The sequence below is a fragment of the Papilio polytes genome, unplaced genomic scaffold (assembly GCF_000836215.1).
Source record: "Papilio polytes unplaced genomic scaffold, Ppol_1.0 DF821574.1, whole genome shotgun sequence".
In the NCBI taxonomy this organism is placed as follows: Eukaryota; Metazoa; Arthropoda; class Insecta; order Lepidoptera; family Papilionidae; genus Papilio; species Papilio polytes.
The window spans coordinates 1-588 of NW_013527630.1; the positions used below are offsets into that span (position 1 = coordinate 1).

Genomic DNA, 588 nt, shown 5'->3' on the forward strand with positions numbered 1-588 from the left:
TAAATGTATTACGATTGTCTAATCTTGTTTGTGCCAACTTCATAGCGGCGTCCATCTTTCGAATTGAGTTGTGTAGATCGTCTATCAACAATTCCATGTCTGCGATCTTTTGAAGGGTATTTCTCAAGGTTTCCTCCAACTTGGTGCATAATTCTTGAGTTATAGCGACCGTTTCTGCTAAAATTATATCAGTCTTATCAGCTTGAGTTCTTAATTTTCTTCCACCGTTTACTAAAATAGCGTTTAAACTGCCTCGCAAGTCTGCAGACTTCTGTCTAGCGGCTTCACTGTTCTGTACGTTTTCCCTACAAAAGAATTCCCAATATTCCAAGGGTGCTGAAAACTCTCCGAATCTAGTGGAGCCAGGTTTAAACAGTATAGTGTTTGTTTTAGTATTAAGACCTATGTTCATAGTCTCGGTATCATAGGCCATAGTTTTGTCGCACCAATCGTATTCGATCCTATGTTTGGCGGCCTTATTTATCAGCATTTGTTCTTCAATTTTCTCGAGTGTACTTTTTAGTGTAGCTCTTACATCACTGACGAGGTTCATTTCTTTAATCAGTTCTTGTTCGGCTAAATCAGAGA

At 38.8% G+C, this 588-nt stretch overlaps 1 protein-coding gene across 1 annotated transcript; it reads right to left on the bottom strand.

Moving 5' to 3' along the window:
- Positions 1 to 4: 4 nt before the first annotated feature.
- On the bottom strand, positions 5 to 580 carry LOC106108372 (tektin-4-like; the record flags this gene model as incomplete). The annotated part of the gene is made up of 1 exon (XM_013289527.1): positions 5 to 580. A coding segment is annotated over one exon (576 nt), but the record flags the coding sequence as incomplete, so codon positions are not given.
- Between the last annotated feature and the right edge of the window lie 8 nt (positions 581 to 588).